The 18,791-nt window shown below is 33.0% G+C and overlaps 1 protein-coding gene and 1 long non-coding RNA gene across 15 annotated transcripts in view; one reads left to right on the top strand and one right to left on the bottom strand.

The window, feature by feature from the left end:
- LOC108001862 (disco-interacting protein 2) overlaps positions 1 to 18,791 on the bottom strand; it is a 53,320-nt gene that overhangs the window by 6,442 nt on the left and 28,087 nt on the right. For 5 of the 14 annotated variants that reach the window (XM_062081398.1, XM_062081400.1, XM_062081391.1 and 2 more), the window contains 11 exons: positions 12,080 to 12,217; positions 7,670 to 7,864; positions 6,454 to 6,946; positions 5,243 to 5,579; positions 3,985 to 4,798; positions 3,057 to 3,487; positions 2,752 to 2,983; positions 1,630 to 1,760; positions 964 to 1,350; positions 419 to 754; positions 54 to 350 (listed from right to left, as the gene is read on the bottom strand). In XM_062081398.1, the coding sequence (XP_061937382.1) occupies positions 54 to 350; positions 419 to 754; positions 964 to 1,350; positions 1,630 to 1,760; positions 2,752 to 2,983; positions 3,057 to 3,487; positions 3,985 to 4,798; positions 5,243 to 5,579; positions 6,454 to 6,946; positions 7,670 to 7,864; positions 12,080 to 12,217 (3,791 nt within the window). The remainder of the gene's footprint in view (positions 1 to 53; positions 351 to 418; positions 755 to 963; positions 1,351 to 1,629; positions 1,761 to 2,751; positions 2,984 to 3,056; positions 3,488 to 3,984; positions 4,799 to 5,242; positions 5,580 to 6,453; positions 6,947 to 7,669; positions 7,865 to 12,079; positions 12,218 to 18,791) is intronic. The other 9 variants (XM_062081399.1, XM_062081402.1, XM_062081394.1 and 6 more) reach the window with 3 other exon arrangements.
- Positions 10,542 to 13,629, top strand: LOC133666920 (uncharacterized). The gene is made up of 2 exons (XR_009831818.1): positions 10,542 to 12,368; positions 13,139 to 13,629. It is a non-coding gene; the product is annotated as an uncharacterized LOC133666920 (long non-coding RNA).

The raw sequence follows: 18,791 nt of genomic DNA, 5'->3' as shown, positions 1-18,791 counted from the left end.
TAAAAAACATCAGTACTTCATTGTACGGTACGTTAATTCATAAATAATCAAACCTGTAAACAAATAGCTGTGTTCACTCTACACCCGAAAGAGGTCGAGACAGCACGTGGACTTAAACCCAGAGCAGAGAAGAGTTTACTGAAGCTCGTGGTAAGTGCGATTCGCGGTCTTTCTTCAGCTACGACGACACACGTTCTGACGCAGGCCAAACTGACGCCTCTTGCTTTTAGAGCATGAACAGAAGAACCAAGACCCTTGGTGCACAACTCCATTACACCGTAAGAACAAAACGTGTCTCTTACTCTGGATTGACTAACTGCCGATAACCATAAGGCTGGATTAACTTCAACCTACGAAGAAAGATGTTGAAAACATTTCTTTAATTCTCTCTGTTTACGAATAGCTCGTAGGAACAAACCTCTGACGGTGGTATAAGTATGGAATGGTGACCGCTATATATACTACTCAAACACCAAAGGGCGAATCCTAATCCAGAGTAAGGATCTAAACACAGAGCGATATGCCTGGATGGATACAATTCACAGGCAAGTTTCATGGCACGACAAAGAGACGTCACTGCTGCATGAGACATTTTAATTCCTGCAAGCATTCCTGTTGTAGAGACGCTGAAATCTAAGTAAGCCAGCATCTCTGCCGTGGGCGCTCGATACATGACAGGTAACTTCTTCTTTGGCATGTCGTCCATATCGAGAATCGTTGGCCAACTCTTAATGTCAACAACATTGTTCGCTTCCTGTATCGTGTTACAGAAAATAATTATTAACGATTTATAAAACATAATTTAACACTTTAACTGCTTTTATAATTTAGTATATTTTTAACCTCGTTTAATAAATGAAACTTAATATTTAAATTATTCAAATTTAGCAGTTAAAGAGTTAAAAAGAAAACATTAATTACATCGCGTAGAACATATACTAGAAACACAACGTATCAATGTACCTTTGTTTTCAATAGTTTCAGGATATTTTGATTCGTGAGCACGAGCACAGACTTACTGACGTCCACAATCATACGAACAGTTGGTAAAGTAGTTTGGAGGTTTTGCGGATGAGGTGGCCTAATTGTAACTGGCACGGCGCCAACATAAAGGCAACCATAAAATGCGCATATCAAGTCTGTACCAGGAGGAAATATTAACGCTACGTGGTCTCCGGTATTGATTCTTCCACGATCCAACAACAGATTCCCGATTCGTTCAGCTTTTTTGTGTAACTGCGAGCACGATAAAGAAGTTGCTACAGCTCCTTTTGCATTTAATGACGTGAAGATTACATGATCAGAAGTACTGACAGCACGCCATCGCAATATTTCCGAAATGAATTGATACTGAAAATCAAAATGTAACATGTAAACAACAAAATGACAATACACGTATAGAATATAAAAGAAGAGATAACAAGAGAAAATTTTTTCCCTATTAAAAAAACAATATAATGATTATTTACAAAAAAAAGAGATCATATTTATGAAGTCATCTATTTCGACGATATATCATGTATTATTAAGAAGAAATTGTTGGGGATCATGATTAATGACACATTTCGAGATTATAAAAATTGAGATGACTCTTTTTCTGAACAGTTATCGAAATTATATTTGACCAACCTTTTTAGCATTATCACTGTCCTCATCCAGGACACCCATATCTCGTCCTTGAGCCGATGCCAGTCTATTACCCTGAACAATGTTGCCCACCATGACACTGGCCGGACCAACGTCTGCAACAGAATCCCCCGCTACACGCCCCCGCACCATTCCGTTAGTAAACCAACACAAACACTCAACCCAATAATGAGTAGCTCACACACTCTCCCCTGACTGAGGCCGGAAAATCAAAGCTAGGTACGTGAACTGGTTCGTTATTGTCGAAAGGTGATTAACGCGCACGTTCTTTACAATAGACGTGCTTTGGGCATTCCATGGACTGTACATACTTAATAAACAAAATAATTCAGTGCTTCTTCAAACGTACGATTAAAATAGCGATGTGAAATTAATTAAAGGCATTCGTATAAGAAAATACGCTTTATCGTAGATGCACGTAAAAGTTAAGATACATTTGTATATATCGAAAAAAAGATGAAAGAAAAAAATCTCACATCGCTAAGAAATAATTTGTCTATAGGACTGCTACAGGGTGTTCGGAACTCAGCCAAAAGAAAGAAGGGCAAAAATAATAGAACAACATGCTAAGCATTAAATATTTTAGTTGGGTGGGTTAACAATACATGATATGTAGCAAGAGACAGTTATATACTTTGTACATTTGTGCTAAGTTACTGAAGCCTACTGATAACTTTATAAGAAAGCATATAAGTGTTACGTTCCTTCGCGTTAATGAGAATTTTTTAATAGAGCGAAATTCGATAATCGCGAGAATAAAGAACTGCTCATCCATTCTCCCATTAATCATTCTCATATATATATATATATATTTAAGCGAAATTATCCAACAAACTGATAAATATTCCAATTTTACCGGATCACCAAATTTCATCTAACCTTGAATTATTAAATCTTTCGTATCAATTTCTCGGCCTTTTCGCTTAAATTATAATAATAATACGCAAAGAAAAAAACGAAGTAATATTACAACAAAAAGAAAAAAAAAAAGTGTATATATGTCTTTGTACTTGCTGACATTCATGTAATTCATCGAAAGTCCTTAACTTTAATCGACACCTGGTTTCGGGAATAGTACTCACAGGTGAATGTGCAATCTCTTACCTGAATGGACTTCGCGTGGTTTCGGTAGATTGGTAACGCAAGTGTGCGGACAAAGAAGAACATTAGCCGGATGTAGAGTACCCTCTAAGAAACGTCGCTTCGTTTCCGACAGATGAATGCCACCTAGCGGTGTTTTCGGGAGATAATTTGGCGGGACCAACGCCAAACAATATATTCCAACCGCGTGAATGGAATCTACCGCTTGAAGGACACGAGACATCCATTGGAAACTCTGTGGGAATAAGTTTTATATACAGAGAAGAGTTCATTTCGTAAAAAAAAAAAAAAAAAAGAAAAAAACATACTTCCTCTTCGCTGCAGTCGGGTCGTTGTTCCGCAACGACGCATATTCGTTCATCTCTCAGGACGCGTACACTGAAAACGGCTATTCTTCCGCGATAAATAAATTTCATTGGTTCGACGGCCAACACTGTGGCGATAATGTCGTCGGCGTTATGCTTCCTTCCGGTGACGGTCATAAGACCATCGCGCGATCCGCAAACGAACACGAGACCACCAGGACCCAGGAAACCCAATAAACCAGAACGAGTGTATTCCACGTCGCCGAGCGGACTTCCATCGGCTTGAAGAGGGGAAACTTTGAACGTGTTATTTGTCAATCCTTGTAATCCCCAATATTGGTTCCCGGTTGCTGAACTATGCACGCATATCTCGCCTACTTCGTCCGTTTTGCAGATGAACGGCTGCCCTTCCATTTTGATTACCACTACGATACCTAGAGAGAAGGAAAGCATTGTCAATTTGACTTTTTTTTTTTAGTTATCATGGCAGAAATATGATATTTCTTATATTTATATTTGCAAGCTGCAAATATTTTCAAATATTATTAGATCTGATGTAACTTGTGATCAATTTTAACAAAGTAATGTATTATTGTATATAACAATTAAGAAATGACAGAAAGAAAATTGAAAAATGAATTTTTCAACACGATGAAAAGAATATATTATATATTGCTAATATATTAAATTATATTAAAAAGAAAAAGATTTATTGTCCTTATATATATATATATATATATTATATTATATAACAAATTATTTTGCCTTCAAGAAAAGATTAATCACAAAAGTAGTTTCTGTTTTTAATTGCCACTTAAATCTTGCTGTTTATCATGAAATTTTTAAACCATGTGCAATCAGATAGCATATTCTCATCGTGCGACAGTCGATCAGATATTATCATAGGTGGATGTTTGTGCTAAAAACTTACTTCCAGGCATGACTTGGCCGCAATCTTGAAGAGTCAAAGAGGTAAGAGAATTCTCTTGATCTACTCTAACAACACCGTAACTCAATCCAGACATGGAGAGCACGCCACGTCCAGTAGCGTTTACCCCAGCTCGGCCTGGTCTCCTGACCGATACTGTCAGAGCTTCGCTGGAGGATGCACACGGGCAGACGGCATCTGGCCGCAAGCCTTTAGACTGGAAAACTGAGAGAAATTGGTCACACGAGGAAAGAGACCAGGGATTAGCACCATCGGCAACCAGCAACAGCCTCAGTGACGACAACGAGATATCCTTGTGATCTTTAGTGGCCAAGAGACCCCAGTGAAGGTCTCGAGACTTGACCACAGCCACGCTAGCACGATGCTTCGTGATCATTTGCATCCAACTGGCAGGGTTTACTTTCATCAGGGCATATGGGATAAAAATCACGTGCATCCCGTTTAGAACGCTGGTGAGGGTGCTATGCCACAGACCAACCTCTCGTTTGAAGTCCAAAACGCACACGGCGTTCTCTCCCTCCGTGTAGCCACAGGCTTGCGTCAGAGCTCGACAATGTGCCAGCATCGCCGATCTTGTCACTGTCACTCCCATCACCGACCCATCTTTGTCCGTGGTATACTCTATATACGCCGGCGTGTCGTCGGTTAACCGAGGTGGTGGTAGCCAATCCTTGGGCGTTTTGCCCAAATGCTCTGTGACGAACCAATGAAGCTTTGGCCAACCTTTGAATGCTACTACCTCGCCTGCAGCCGTCTTTGGCAGACCTTTCAGACAAGCTTCGCTGGTTAATGCCACCTAGAAATGATGTATAGTGAAAAATAAATTATTGGTAATTATGGAAATTATGACTTGAGTTGTCGCTCAATGATACTTTTTATTCTCTGTGTAAATATTTTCATGAAATTTAAGATGAAACAGGATATTTGGATATTGTATTTAGATGTTCAGAATAGATTAAATTTAATTATGTTTAGTAATTTTGATCGAGTTTCGACACGAGGATAAATAAATTCAAACCCTGTGCAATTGTTGGAGCTTGGATTAAAGATTCAATCTCTGTTTAATCTAAATACGTTGCAGATTTTAAAAATATTTTAATACGTGTATTTCTATACGTGTAAGAAAAAGTTGTTTTATTATCAATAATAATCCTAAGAAGTCACTCAAAAGGAAGAAAAATGTGCGATGAGATAACTTTTATTTTAAGTAATTACTTAATAGAATTATTTCCTAATTCACCTGAATTCCACAGCTGCCCAAGAGGAAACCGATTTGCTGGGAGCCTGCGTCTCGACGAGTTAAAGGGACTTCGATGGGCACAGGCACGATACCAGCTTGAAGGCAACCATAGAAGGCGCACATGAAGCTTATTGGATCGTTGTTTGGATAAACCAAGGCAATTCGATCGCCAGGTTTTAAACAACAATCACCGCCACGACTTAGAGCCTTGTTTAACAATGTGTAGGCTATTTTGTGAGAACGACTTAGAAGTTTTCCATAGGTCAATGTTACGCAAAGCTTGCCATTTGGATCAAGAACGGTCGCCACTGGTGCTTTGTACGATGCCGAGCCATACCTGCGATGTGAACACATTTCGTGAAAACACATTTTCGAGATATTACATGAGCGCTTTTAATCCTCTATTGCGTTCCCAATTGATTTAAATTTAAATTTCAAAGACGTGCTCCCGTGCAAAATACGTAGAGGGATGCACAAGTGTCGATATTTTAAAAAATAAGAATGTTGTTTTTATTTATTTCATGCAATAGAGGGTTAAACCTTTTTCGAGATATAATCCAACTTTTGTAACAAAATTATAAATTCTATAACGTGAAATTTCCTCTGGCATTTACAAGAAAATGCAATAAAATAAAAAGTAATATTTTATTTTTAAGTACGCTATAAACTTTATAGTGAATATATTAAAAGATGATTTATAATATAATGATATGAGAGTATTTCAAATTCATAATAACAACAATTTTGCAAACGCAATAATTATTCAATGATATAAATATATATAATTTTAATTTTAATTTTTTAAGAGAAATAAGCAAAAAATGATTCAATTTAAATATACAGTCCAATTTAATTGCAAATATTTAAATTTCTATAATTTTCACTTCACTTTAAAAATAACTTAATTCTATCCAATTTACATCAGATTAAAACTATAAGATAAAAATTATAGAAATTTGAATTGCTTTTGTAAATAGATACAATTCACGCATGAATAATGAGGGAAAAAAATAAATAATTTTTTTCTATCCGAACCGACAACGAAATTTACGAATATCATAAATATTATAAAACTTTAAAAATTCAACAATACAGTAACGATAGTTGGGACGATCTATATCACCACTAAAATTTCGTATAAACGTTCCACCGTAGCTAAAAATAAAAAAGGAAGAAGTTGAAAAGCGTAATCGACTCGTCCGGTTGCTTACCTCTGTATGGCGACCTCGAGTGACCTCGGCAGGCCCGCAGCGACCGATACTGGTTCACCGACCGCGGAGGTCATAGAACCGCCCTCGGGTTTTGGGGCGTTCGGATCTTTGGGATTGGCCGCGATTTCGAGCTCGATGTCATCGTCCTCGTAGAATTCGGGCAGGGGACGACGTTTCGGTCGTTTCAGCGTATTGAGCAATTGTTGAATCTTGGCTGACACTTTCCAACGGCCGGTAGTCCCGGTGTTGTTCTGATCCTCGACGACATGGTAACGATTGACACGGTCGGCGCCCGGTCGCCTGGCCGACTGTTGTGCGGCCGGTGTGTTGCTTGTGTGTGTCACGTCCGGGGGCTGGATGTTACAGTACGCATGGGGCGTGTATTCCGCGATGTCGGTAATGTCCGCACCAGGAGGTCTCCTAGCCGGTGGTCTCGGAGGCGGAGGCGTGTCTCGCGCCGAACCGGTGCTGCTGGTATCCGACAGTCCTGTGCCTAAAATTCCCCCCTCCCGTGAATCACTTCTCTCTAGCGTTACTCCTCTGATGATGTTTAACAAGCTACCATCGATATTTTATGTCTGTAAAACGGTGTAATTGCAAAAAATTCCGGGAACGAGTCTTCTTAACACAGGGCGAAGCACGATATGCGAGCGATGTAATCCGATCCGAGATCAAATATCGGTGAGACACTACTGCCGCGATGGTATATTTACTTCATTTTATATAATTTTTTTAAAACTATTTTATTTTCAGCAGAGAAATCTCAAAGCAACGGATATATGTAATATCCATTATATTGTATATAAGTGAATTCAATGTCGATAATATATTTCATTGAAATTGATGTAAACAATTGCATTATAAATGTTTGTAACTGTATCAGCACCGTTTCACCGATGTTCTTTTCATCTCTTTAATTGTTCTTTCGATCGAGGCATTTTGGAAAAAAGAATAAAATCTTTGTTGGATAATTGCAAAGTTTCGTTTTCCAATTTTTTGCAGTTACCCAACATTCGCGAATATCGCGACAACGGATTTGCATTAAGTACACGAATCCAAACAGCTTCTCCGTTCAATGGAAAAGTCGCATAACCAGTTCCATCATTTGCCGAATGCAAATAGATAAACGATGAAGCTAGCCGAACAAATATGTATAGTCGTGAAGTAATCGAAAAGAAGGAAACCAAGAGAGATAATGAGATTGAAGGACATATACCCGTTGGACCACCAGCACCAGGACTTTCTTCGGTAACAACGCTGTCTTCGTCGCTACTCGATTCTCCACTATCGCGGCGCTCTCTGTCGGGACTTCTGGCCATCACGGAGGTTCTCTTTGACGGCATCGGTAAAGATGGTTTCGGACGACCCTGCATTGCTGCCAAAGCTTGTTGCACCGCCTCCTGGCGCACCTCTGCGTATTTCAGAGTCGAATAATCAAATCGAACAAGATCACAGTTTTTCGTAAATATATCATAATCATTATGAGCTAATAAAGAAAAGACACGCGAAAAAATCTTGCTACGTTCAACACCTTGATCTACGTCGTATGCGGCAAAGCTTTCAACGCAATGTCTATTGTTTCAATTCTTTTTTTTTTCCTTGATATAGATACTTCATTTATCTCGAAGCTTATAAAAGTGAAGCTTGTTTCACGAGGAAAAAATCCGGAAAATTTGAAAATATATATATATATATATGTAACAAAAATTTCCTCTAAATAATTCATCTAGAATTTTTCGAGAAATCACCGTATCGAATTATCTTATTTTCACCGGTACACGCGTGTGCACTCTCACGTGCAACAGAGTAACTGCTCTACGTAACAAACTGCGTCCCGATGTTGTACGATGTCGTAATAACGATAGAAATATACTTAGACAGGAAATGCAACGACTCGTTGACCGAATCCACTAATCTTTTATTACGCTTCGCTCTACATTCAATCAATCTTAAATATCGTTTGGCATTCTCTCTTCTCTCTTATCCGATTTAACATAACTCTTGGATAAGTTTTTCAAAGAAGCATAACAAATAGATATATTGATATTAAAAATGACATTTAAAGACATGTTAATTTTTAAGTTTAATAGTTCATTTTTCATCTATTAATTTTTTAAATGATACGATATGATCGATTGCTTTCGATCAAATAAATATAAAAATTTTTCTAAAATTTCACAAGATTTTCGTATTGAAAATGATATTTAGAAACATATAGATATCAAGAGAGAATGCGTCTGAATCAAACAGATATCAAGATTTTTTGATTAATTTTCCTCTAAACTTTGGAATTGAGATATAGCATTTTTAAGCGTATTAGAAACCAAAAAAAGGAAAACGGATGTCAAGATTTTTTGATTCCCCGAACGCATTCACGTTTAACCGCATTCAGACGTTCTCTGATGGGCTTATCTTCTGCGCTCCACGCTCATCCTCATCGAGCAGTAACGGTGCACCAGCTGTGAGATTGCCTGTGTGCCGGTCAAGCTTCGCTCTGCCTCTGTACAAATGAAGTTCCTATACGGACTTTTACGCACGGAGAACCGTTCGGTTTTCGTTCCGTACCGACGAACACCACCAATGTAACAGTATCAACCCGCGAGCGATTAAGAAAGCTCTTTCGATTCCAATATTCCATGCCTAGTGTAGATACATACTTGCTACGTTAAGCAGGTTTCTTTCATTGATGAGTAAGATAAAAGAGACGTTCTTCAAAAATTTTTTTTACAGGAATAATATTAGAAAGTAAGAAAAAAATTGAAATTTTAATAATTTCTATCTACATATTTTTTAAAGATTCAAAATTTACAATTTAAATTAGAATTTAAATTTTTGATATCTTATTAAAAATTTTCCTCATAAAAAATTTATTCTTGAATTTAAAAATTTTAAATTAAATACTGGATGAAATATTAATTTTACCATCAATTTCATATATTTTAATGTCTTCTGAGAACTAATTGCAATATTTTCTAAAAGAAAAAAATTAGATTGAAATAAATATATTACAATAATAAATTATAAGCATTTATATCTTTCTTGTAAAAGTTTGTAAAGTACATCTCTTTTTTTTGCTCATCTATAAGGATATTCCCTTATATACTACATTATCTAATAAGTTCAATTTTTTTTTACAAACAATTAAAATTAATATAAAGAATGAAATTTTGAAATATATATATATATTATATTTTTGATATTAACTTTATTTTTTTAACTTTTTATTAAAAAAATTTTACATTTTTGAATATTCTTTTTTTTTAATAATAAATTGAATTTAAATAATGGATATAAAATATATTAAACATGAACATTAGTAGTTATAATTCTTTAGTTAGTTGTCAACAATTTATTATTTTCAATTTTATGAAAATAATATCTACATCAAATGTTTCATTCATATATAATAAAGAAGATAATTATTTCAAGTTCGTATTAAAAAATATTTAATTGAAATATTTATTAATCATTAATGAAATCTATGTGCGTGCGAACTTATTAGATAGTAACTAATAGTAATTAATCATCAACATTGCTTAAAGAATATTTGCAAAAAAAAAAAAAAAAAAGAAGAACTATATCTACAGATCATAATCATAATTATAAGATTCTAAAGAATAAACCAGTTCCATCGTATCTAATAATTACAAGTTGAACGATTTGCTTAAAAGTAATTGCACGCATACGCGTTCAAACGCAGGAAATGCTTTATCAGAGTTGAAACCACTCGCACCGAAAGCACATTCCTTGCACTCGTAAAGCATGTTTTTGTATACCGAATTATAATCGAGCTTAATGCAATACGAACAATTCAAATTCAAATTACGATTTTCAAGCGTGTCATAGCGAATTCTAACCTATTATGTTTCTATAAATACATTAAATTACGACTACTATTTAATAAAATCTAATTGATACGTGACGTATTCCCGATCAATACATTCAATCAATTTGCCCGATAAAAAATAAAAGAAGTCAATTTTTAAACGATACGAGAGTATTAGTATTTGTTCGTTATATGCTCAGTCGTTTCTTGCGCATCCCCACCACTGAAAAAACTTCCCACTCTTGTGACGATGCTGCGAAGCAGTTCAAATTCATACGAGACATCGAATACATCGTAAATTTCTTCAAATGTGTGAAGTCTCTCTCTCTCGCGTTTTCATCTTTTGTTAAAACTGTCATTTTCTGGGATGTTGAAAGTAAAGATAAGATCAGACTCGAGTTTCAAGTTCTTTACACATATATGCTCGGGGCAATTCTTAATTACGAGCTTATAACGAATAAATATCGCGAATGAAAACTGTTTCTCATCATTGCGATATACGCTAGTTGGTGGCAGCGCAGAATTTTATTGATCGAGAATCTGTCGCTTCTAGTTTCTATGGTTGCTGGATTAACCCTTGCGACGACGGCCTCGTTGTTAATTCCTCCATAAAATTTGAATATCCTCAAGTAATTACTCGCGACAGAATTGCTCCACCGTGCGGAATACTTAAATATAACTCCCGTATTTGTGCAAAACGACATAAAGGAAGAAGGCGTTATCTCCGAAAAAAAAAAAGAATAATAAAATAAAACCAATTGCCTTCTTGAATTTTAATCATTTTATAGGGATATAAAAAGCATCGAGCAAAAAAGGAGAAAAAGAAACGTTTACGAAGACCGATACGAAGAAGGAAAGGAAGAAACGAAGAAGCAACGAACAAAGTAAAAGTCAATTTGCAAGAATCGAACAAGAATTGAATGAAACTGTCTACTTTTATAAAAGAAAGTCGTTTATTGTATTTATAATTTTTAAATTATTTGTTTTCCGTTTTTAACTTAATTTTAAAATATTTAAATACAATATCATAAAATATTAATTCTGTTATAAAAAAATTCAGAAAAGAAAAAAAAAGTAATTACATAAATATTTTATAACTGCAATATTCATATTATTGGAAAGAACGATTCTATTCGATATATTGAGAAGCTCGATACATGAGCCACGTAACCTAATCCAAGGTCAGCTATTTATGAGATAATATTAATGAAAACTTTGAAGTCCCTCTAATTAAATATCAAATATAACAAAATTTAACTTCTTTTACCTATTAAATATAATCATATTGTGTATAATCTTATTTTAATTTAAAGAAACCTTATAAATATAACTTCAATTAAAAAAGAAGATTAAGAAAATTATCGTTACATTAATAAGAAATAGATAATCAATTAAATAAATTGAAAACTTTAATCCCACATCTTTTATAGTTATAAGATATTTACTGTAATTACAATACGCTTAAAAATTTATTATAATTTATAACTTACAACAATCAAAACATAGGAATAAATATTCCTATTTTTTCCCTTTATGTAAAATTGTACGAATTATATCTCATTCCACAATGATTTTCTCCAAAAGTGAAAGATAATAATCGAAAAATTACCGTTATTCAAAGTGATAAATTTTAACAGTTTCACTCGATTCTCGGCATCTCGGAGTGTCCGCGGCTTCGAATAAATAAACGGTTAATGCACACACAGAATCGCCGTCGTCCGAGGGTTAAAGACCCGTTAACGTCTTTTTTTTTTCGCCTTTTTCGAAACCATTTTAATCATCCAGCTGTGATGTACTCACCGGAATGATAGCGGCTCTCATTGCGCGTGAGTCTGCGATTGCCGCGTCTCGCAGCCGCCGAGTTCGAATTCCCGGTGTTTCCGGTGGAGCCGCCAGATCCCGGGGGACTGGCGATTCCTCCAGGTACTAGCCGGCCTCCTGCATGCAACACAACAACAACAACGCCACATAGACAAAAAAAGAAGGGTTCTCTATCGGGTCTCTTTGTGCCTCCTCTCTAGCTCTGAACAGCCCAAAGAAAGGACATTTTACCACTGTTTTTATTATCGCTTTCTCGGGCTGGTGTTGTGTAAGTGGATACGGTACGAATAGCATAGAAACGGATGGACAGTTTACTTCGTTTAACCTTTTAGAGACTATAACGTTATAACGATATTGTTCCAAAGTAAAAATAACTTTGTGGAAAATTCCTTTCAGAATAAGTTTTACGAGCATTGTAGAGTTTTTATAATATTTTGTTTTTGATATGTATCGGCGAAAAAAAAGTTTGTTGGGACATTATATATAGTATATAATACATATAGTGTATTGTGTGCATTTATTACTAAGAAAAAATTTGTTTCAAGAAGATTGAAATATTTTTTAAAAAATAAAATATATTATTTAAATATATTATTTTTGCAAATTTGGAATAAAAAATTAAGAAAATAATTCATTATTTAAAATTATTTCAAATATCAATATCATTTATATTTTTAAATATTAATATTGAAATAACGGTGTTCTAAAAGAAATATTAAAATTATTATCATTAAATAATTATAGAACTAACATAATATATTAAATATAGAAGATTGTAAGTTTTTATCCAAGTTTGAGATTGTAACACATTGTATAATATTTTTGATCAAAATCAAATGCAAATTTTTTTGAAGATCTTATTCTTTTTAGAGAAACTTACTTATCGACCGAACCATGTCTTAACTCCTTATTTCAATTTGAAATATTTTTTCAAATGAAATTTATTTATTAAATGTATTCTACATATAAAAAATTTAATCTTGTCCATTCGTTTCGATATTATTCCATTTCCCCTGTAAATTGGATATGTTTTTAAAGAACGGATTGGAAAAGGAGATTGAAGAGAATCGTTCGTTCGAGCAGGGGTCTAAATGGCGCCATCGACGATCGGTCGTTCCACCTTTGGAAGCTGCGAGGACGATTTCACTTTTATCGATTGTTCACAATCCTGCAGTGGTGCAGGGAGGTCGGAAGAGGAGGTGGGCTGGTGTGACGCGATTTAATCTCAGCGACAGAACAACTTCCACGTAACTTGAACTCTACCAGTTTTCAAAGACGTTTGGAATGCAATGCGTTTCCTCTGGTGGTAATGGTAAACTAACCACCAAATCAACATCTTTTACGCTTTTATTACCGACAAAAATGCCGCGTCTTTCATTTCATCTTACTTCTATGAATTTTTAATAACAAACGTTTCTAATAATGATCCGGCTGATGGTAACTTCTTGTGCAATTTCAAATACATACTTCTGTATATCAACTTCTGTATATATCAATTTTCGATAAATTCATAAAACAATGCTTGTCAATGCTTATCAATTTTATAAAGATTTTTTTCTCCCAATAAAAATCATTGAAAAATCGTTTAAATAGATAAACGATTTAAGTAAAATAATTAAGTAAGTAGAAATTATCATTATTATTATTATTATTATTATATTACAAAAAATTTACGGATTTTACAATATAGAATGTTACAATATAGATAATATATAATTTATCTTAATGCTTAATACATAAATATTGTATATCCATATTTATTTATTGAATGAAATATTTATTTACTGAATGAATTTTTATATACAATAAATAGTATTCTTTATGTTATATATAAAAATTAAAGTTAAAAAAAAATTTTTATCATGTTTCCGAATCCATTATTTTAATTACATAACTGTTGATGCCCATATATATTGCTTAAGTTTATTATTTATTTAATTTACATTACATTACACTATCTTTCATTTATTCGATTCATAATATTTTTAAACTAAATAATAATTACTTATTTATTCATATTATTTTAATTGAAAATATTTTCAATTATTATTTATTTTATTCTCCTTCGTATAATATCATTGAAAGTATTATATCCTTCTTTACTCGGTTAAATACATGTCTACCTTTTAAATATTATTATCATATATTAATTATTACCTCGTATATATGTATATGTATTATTATATATTTTATAAATTCTAACTAATTTAAGATATAATTAAGTTAAATTAAATTAAATTAAATTAATATTAATACATTAAAATAACAATTAAATTCAAATTATAATTAAAATAAATATTATATAAAATAAAAAATACATTTTAAATATTTATCTATTTATGAAATATCTTTGTTTTTAAATCTATTTATCTCGAAAACACTAAAAATGGACATACAATATTTGCATAATGTAGTAAACCATATATTAAATTAATACAAAACAATAAGAAATTTAAAACAATAAAATATCAAGTTTATTTGTTTAGTGAATATTAATGAATATTTTATTATTATTTTATTATCATCTTCCGGATAAACAACTAGACACTTCGTTTTGTCTCTTTTATAGAGAAAACGTTCATTATTCGCAATGATCCCATAGAAGTGGCTGCACGTGTCACAGCAACTTGCTAGTCGCAAAAGATTTAACGATCAGCAACTTTCCTCCACAATTGATTCGGGTGTCTAAAAATTCCTGAATTATAGTGCATTTTGAAGACTGGTCAGAATCATTATTAAATTAAAAAGAAAAAAAAGGAAAAAACAATAGAAAAAAGTAAAAAGGATAGAAAAAATAAGAAACAAATAACGAATATCTCGTAAGCCATCTTTGGAAACGCTATTATATATTTTCAGAATTATTATCATTAAAAATTTGTAATATTTTTACATCTTTTGATAGCATTTAATGAGTATAAAGTTTGAAAATAACAATTTAGCTTTATGAATCCATAGAATTAAAAGTTATGCGTATATAAAATTGAATTATTATTACTTCGACCGCCATTATGATTTTATTCACACTCCGTCCAATGAAAAGAGTTCTCACGATGACGTCACGTATCGTAAGTACATATAATACGATACGTTATCGACATCTGGAAAATTTTTTCTTTTTGTTGTGACCAAATTTGGAATTTGGATTTATAGGTTTGAATCTATGCAGAAAAATAAACTTATAATTGTTACGTGAGTCGATAGCTATCATAATTATTAGACGCTGGTAAAAATAATAAATGTAAATAAGACATATATATATAATGTACTAAATTACATATGTGATGATCTCTTCTCATTAGACAGGCTATAATTATTACGATAATTAAATTACAATAAGTATTTTATAATTGCAAAAGATTCGTTTCCACTATTGCAGAACATAATTTTCTGTGAAATTACCGATACCATAATTTTTTTAAAAACTATAAATCCTTAAGATTGTACTTAATCATAGTATCTGAAATAATAATCCAATTTATTTTTTTTAACAAGAACATCTCAAAGAAAATAATAAAAAATTTCAATCCACTTGCATTTCCTAACGATAAATAGATTTTTATTTTAATTAAAAATACCAATCTGTTCTACTTCCGAATGTTTCGCAATTATAAAATATTTATACTACAATCCATAAGATAATCCGTGATTTTACGTTACTTTGCACAACTTTTCATCCTATTTATTCTCAAAAATTGTTATTTCTCTGAAAACTTCATTTTAATCGCTATCTAAAAATATCTAAAAATATCCAACAAATTTTTTCCTCCTCCGAGAGAGTGAGAGAGAAAGAAGAAATAAATTTCGATTTTAATCATCATCCATCCCGACGAGCAAATATGAGGAAATACCGAGGTTCACGATCGTTGGATTCTCTATTCTTGAACCACACGAGTCGACTAATAGCCGATACGGAAAAATCTAGATGTTGCGGCCAGATCCGCGAGTGTGTCGAGTCGCAAGAATGCAGATGGATGGCTGGCTGCGATCTCGAGTCACCCGTAAGGTGGAACAACCGGTCCCGGCTAAGTCGAATTACAAAGGTATCTATAAGGTGTAAAAGCATCTCTGCGCGAATCGGTACGCACGAAGGGATTATACAAGCAAGCGAGCTACATTCAAGAACATGATAACCTCTTCAAGCTCTATGCTCATCGATATCGATCACTTTTAAATTGGACAAGTGAATAATCACTTTGGAAAACTGTTAATTCTGCAATTTGTACCATCGTGCGAAAGATAAATTCGTGTGTTACGTATTGATAATTAAATGGAGGGGGAAAAATTTTATATACGTTTTGTAGAGTAACAGGAAGCGAAACATTCTACAAGATATGCCATTGCAGGCTTAATTAACATTAAATCGCATGGAAACGTATTTGCTTGTCGGCGATTTGAACTTTTTTTTTTCACTTAATTTTTAATAATTTAATCGAACGAATACGACGTACAAATTAACGGGGAAAAAATATCCATGATATTGTTTAAATTACGTTGAAAGAGGAATTTGGTAAAATGTAAAAATAGAATTATCATCGTAATCAGCATAGAACACGAAGAGGTTGAATCACACGTGTGTATATGTATGATCACTACTGATAATGATTTACGGATTACTGAGATTATAATTACGGATGAATCGTGAACCGTGAAGTGATGATGGCTCGAGGAACGATTCGATTCCGCGATCCTCTACGATTCATTTTCAATATCGTAGGGAGATCGTGGCGGAATGAAATCGACGATGAAAAAAGAAAAAGAAAAAAAAAAGGAAAGAAAAAAGCAAACGTAAACGATGACGTGAGAACAAAGTAATCGAAATCGACTAATTCTTCATTCGATCGATAAAGCACAATTAAACTGTTACTGTACATTATATCTACGTGCGTGGAGATAAAAATCTAAATCGTGCACACTTATAACAGATCATCAGCTATCGTGTTGTAGAACAACACCGTTTCGCTGAAAATGGGTCTATATTATGTATTTACATGTGTCGTTGCACGATACTGTATCTCGTTAATTCATTAATATTTATTGGACGTTGAGCACACAAATTATTTTGCATTTATTTGATATGAATATATTTCTAAAAACAATATACATATTTGTATTGTAATTGGAAGAATTTTATCTTAATTCGCTGGATAATAATATTTGAAATAAAAAATAAAAATATTTTTTTAATTGTACGAAGTGTAACAAGAATATTTATTGAAGAATAATTTAGATAAGAATTAAACAGTTTCGAAGGCGCATATTATTGAAAGAAAATCTATCGTTCTCGAATTCAATATCTTAAACTCGACATAACCTAAACTTTAATCAAAGAACAGTTAATATACATAAGATAATGGACAAGACTGAAAAAAAAATCAAAATAGATCAAAGAGAAGAATAGAAATTTCTATAATTTTCGTTTTAGTTTTCTAAAAATGAAATATCAATGAATTGATAAGATTCTCATGATAAAAATAAGTCCAAATATGATACGATATCGTAAATTTGTTTTATTAGAAATAAATATAAATATTCCAAATATCCGAAATTTATTTGATTTATATCGTGTTTGGATTTATTTTTATCGAAAGAATCATTCATTAATCCATTACTATTATATTTTTCTCACTTGTTCTGGATATATCTATTGCCTTTCGTTGCCAACTTCATACGTATTTCTAGAATAAGCTCGCCATCTGTCGTGAGAAATACAATATAAATTTCCAGCATATTGAAAAACGTCCACTATTATTAAACACTACTAAATATACTAAACACTATATATTATAATATTAAATAAATATTCAAAATAATATTTTAATATTCGATTCAAAAGCAAATTATTATTTCGAATTTATCACATTCAGTTAAGGAAATATTTTTTATTTCTCATTTCTCTTTAAATGCTTATTATCCAGAGTTACATATGATAAATTGAATCCTGAGTGACAAACGTCCATTAAAGATTAACAATGGAAAATTTCAATGTATTTACAATCAATGAGATGATCCGACTTCCAATTAAATAGTTTAATATTTTTCGACTTCGATTCTGTTCATTTCGTTGCAAATTGATCGGAAAATAAAGTTGGCACAGTCAATTTAATCGTGCTAACGATTTTTTTTCCTACGATCGCAATGAGCGTAGGATTCACGGGAAATTTTTGCCAACGAATCGTCAAAGCGGAGCCAGTGCCGTGAAGTGCGAAGCCCGAGGGGCCCGCCGCTTAATTAAGACGAGGACCAACGGCATCGCAATTATCCAACGAGTGCTCGACAGCCTGTCAGCTATTCAGGGATCCCTGTCTGATGCTTGCGTTCCTCATAAATTTTTTTCCCGTGTATAAAGACAACTCTTTGGAGAATATCGCGATTCTTGTCCCTTGACGAGCCCTATTCTCTTCTCTCCTTTATAATTCCGCTTTGCAAATTTATATCAAAGAGTTTCTTTTTACGTTATCTAAAGGACAATGTTGCATTATAAAGAAAAAAATAAATAAATAAATAAAGCAAAATAATAAAATTAGAAGATCGAGCTCACAAGAACATGTTATCTCGGAAAAAAAGATCAATAATATTTTAATTGGAAGTCAGATTTTAATCTCTCGTTATTTATAATTGTTTTCTTCTTTTATTTTAAATAATTTCTCGATTAAATTAGATAATTGGGTCAAATGGAAACATAAAAAAAAAA

Source organism: Apis cerana, linkage group LG11, assembly GCF_029169275.1.
Source record: "Apis cerana isolate GH-2021 linkage group LG11, AcerK_1.0, whole genome shotgun sequence".
Classification (NCBI taxonomy): domain Eukaryota; kingdom Metazoa; phylum Arthropoda; class Insecta; order Hymenoptera; family Apidae; genus Apis; species Apis cerana.
Note: the sequence above shows the minus strand (reverse complement) of the source record. Positions and strands in the feature narration are given on the sequence as shown.